The sequence below is a fragment of the Penaeus monodon genome, chromosome 17 (assembly GCF_015228065.2).
Source record: "Penaeus monodon isolate SGIC_2016 chromosome 17, NSTDA_Pmon_1, whole genome shotgun sequence".
Classification (NCBI taxonomy): domain Eukaryota; kingdom Metazoa; phylum Arthropoda; class Malacostraca; order Decapoda; family Penaeidae; genus Penaeus; species Penaeus monodon.
Window position 1 is genome coordinate 6,976,964 of NC_051402.1, and position 2,500 is coordinate 6,979,463.

Consider the following 2,500-nt stretch of genomic DNA (forward strand, 5'->3'; position numbering starts at 1 on the left):
CTTCTTCTTCTTCTTCTTCTTCTTCTTCTTCTTCTTCTTCTTCTTCTTCTTCTTCTTCTTCCTCCTCCTCCTTCTCCTTCTTCTTCTTCTTCTTCTTCTTCTTCTATCTTCTTCTTCTCTTTTCTTCTAGTTCTCCTCCTCCTCCTCCTCCTCCTCCTCCTCCCTCCTCCTCCTCCTCCTCCTCCTCCTCCTCCTCCTCCTCCTCCTCCTCCTCCTCCTCCTCCTCCTCCTCCCCCCCCCCCGGCTCTCATCCCCATAAGAAAAAGATTTTAAAAAATAATAAATGAAAGTAAAATAGATAAATTAATTAGTAATAGATAAAAAACGACCACACCTTCTTCCCGTTTTCTATGCAATTCCAATTCCGAATAAATAAATAAATAAATAATGATAATAATAAATAATAAAAATAAATAAAAATAAAGATAATAAATAAAGAATAATAAATAAATTCAGAGAAATAAATCATTATGGTTATTATTGATATTATTATTTATATTAAATTTTTATATATTTATTTATTATATATTTATACATATATTTAAATCATATATTTATATTAGATATTTATATATTCATTTAAATTATATATTTATATTATATTTTATACACTTATTTAGATTACATAATTATCTCATTTTATTATTTATATCATTATGATTTTTTTTCACTTTGTTTTGATTATGTTTGTCTTTTTGTTATTATTATTATTACCTTCTTGTTTTTATTATGTTTTTTTTATCATTATTATTATCATTATTACCTTCTTGTTTTTAATGTTTTTTTATTATCATTATTATTATTATTATTTACCTTCTTGTTTTTATTATTGTTTTTTTATTATCATTATTATCATTATTACCTTCTTGTTTTTATTTTTTTTTATTATCATTATTATTATCATTACCATGTTTTCATTATGTTTTTTTTATTATTATCATTATTATTATTTACCTTCTTCTTGTTGTTGTTCTTCGTCTGCAGTTTCAAGTCGACGAGCAAACGGGGATCATCCGCGTGGGTCAAAGCAGCTTTGGAGGCGAGTGGGATTTCAACTTCCAGGCGGTGGCGTTCGATCAGCTGGGTCAGAGCAGCAGAGTCCCGGTCAGGGTCGAGATCATAGGTGAGTTGGAGGGATGGGAGGATGGGGGAAGGGGGTGTGGGGAGGGGGTGGGGGATGGGAGGGATGGGGAGGGATGGGAGGGATGGGGGATGGGATGGGGGATGGGGTAAGGGGATGGGATGGGGGTGGGGAGGGAGGGAGAGGGAGTGAGTGAGAGAAAAAGTGAGACTGTGAGTGAGAGACTGGATGAGTGAGTGAGTGCAAGGGTGAGAATGAGTGAGTGAGAGAGAGAGAAAGTGAGTGAGTGTGTGTGTGAGAGAGAGAGAGAGAGAGAGAGAGTGTGTGTGTATGTGTGTAAGAGAGAGAGTGAGTGAGTGAATGAGAGAGAGTGAGAAAGAGAGAGAGAGAGAGAGAGAGAGAGAGAGAGAGAGAGAGAGAGAGAGAGAGAGAGAGAGAGAGAGAGAGGAGAGTGAGAGTGAGAGTGAGAGTGAGAGTGAGAGTGAGAGTGAGAGAGAGAGAGAGAGAGTGAGAGAGAAAGTGAGAGAGAGAGAGGGGAGGGTTATGTAGAGAAATAGATTATGTGCCACGACCTGTACGTGTAACAGTATATTTCAATGTCCTATTTTTCTTTGCTGAAATACGTATTTCTCCTCTTTCTCTTCGTCTCTCTCTTCTTCCTCGTCGCTTTACCTCTCTTTATTATCATTCTTTATGCCTCCTCTTTCTGTTTATCATCTTTCTCCTTATTCCTGCCCCCCAATAATGACTGGGCATGACGACTTATATAAACTTTATGTCGTTAAATTGGATATTATTATTATTATCATTTCTTTTACCATTCCCATATTTATCATTAATATTTGTTCTTGTATTAGATAATAGATGAATTAACGTTTCTTGTTGTGTTATATATATTCATCTTTTCTCTGTCTTTAGAAGAATAACAATATTGGTATTTTTATCATTTCAATCGCTAGCCTTTCCCTTCCGCTGGACACCATCCGGTAAGGTTTTGCAAAAAGAACATTAAAAAGCACGAAATTCTAAAGCAAATGGCACAAAAATATGAAATATATTTTAGATATGAATTGTTCTGATGTTATAAAAAAAAAGGTGTGTTGATCTATTGCCATCTATTGGCAAGAAAAAGGAATATTTTGTGATTTGATAAAATTCTCTTCTTTTTTTCACTACGTTTTGAAGTTAACGATATTATTTCTTTTTTTCTTTTTTTTTCTTATTCTCGGATTCACCATCAACCTCAAACCCCTCTCCCTCCCCCCCCCATCAAAAAAAAAAGTTAATAAGGAAAATAGGCCAGTTCGTCGGGAAAGGAGTCACAACGGTAAGATTTTTTCAAAGATAATAATAAAAATTGGTAGGCCTAAAATATAATTCATATATCCTTGTGCATGGTCGGTTTTTCGTAAACCGGTT

General features: G+C 34.8%; 1 protein-coding gene across 1 annotated transcript in view; it reads left to right on the forward strand.

The window, feature by feature from the left end:
• The window catches only part of LOC119583232 (neural-cadherin-like), a gene marked incomplete in the record, with an annotated part of 112,060 nt that overhangs the window by 72,704 nt on the left and 36,856 nt on the right, over positions 1–2,500 (forward strand). The window contains 1 exon segment of the mRNA XM_037931707.1: positions 985–1,123. Coding sequence (XP_037787635.1) covers positions 985–1,123 — 139 coding nt within the window.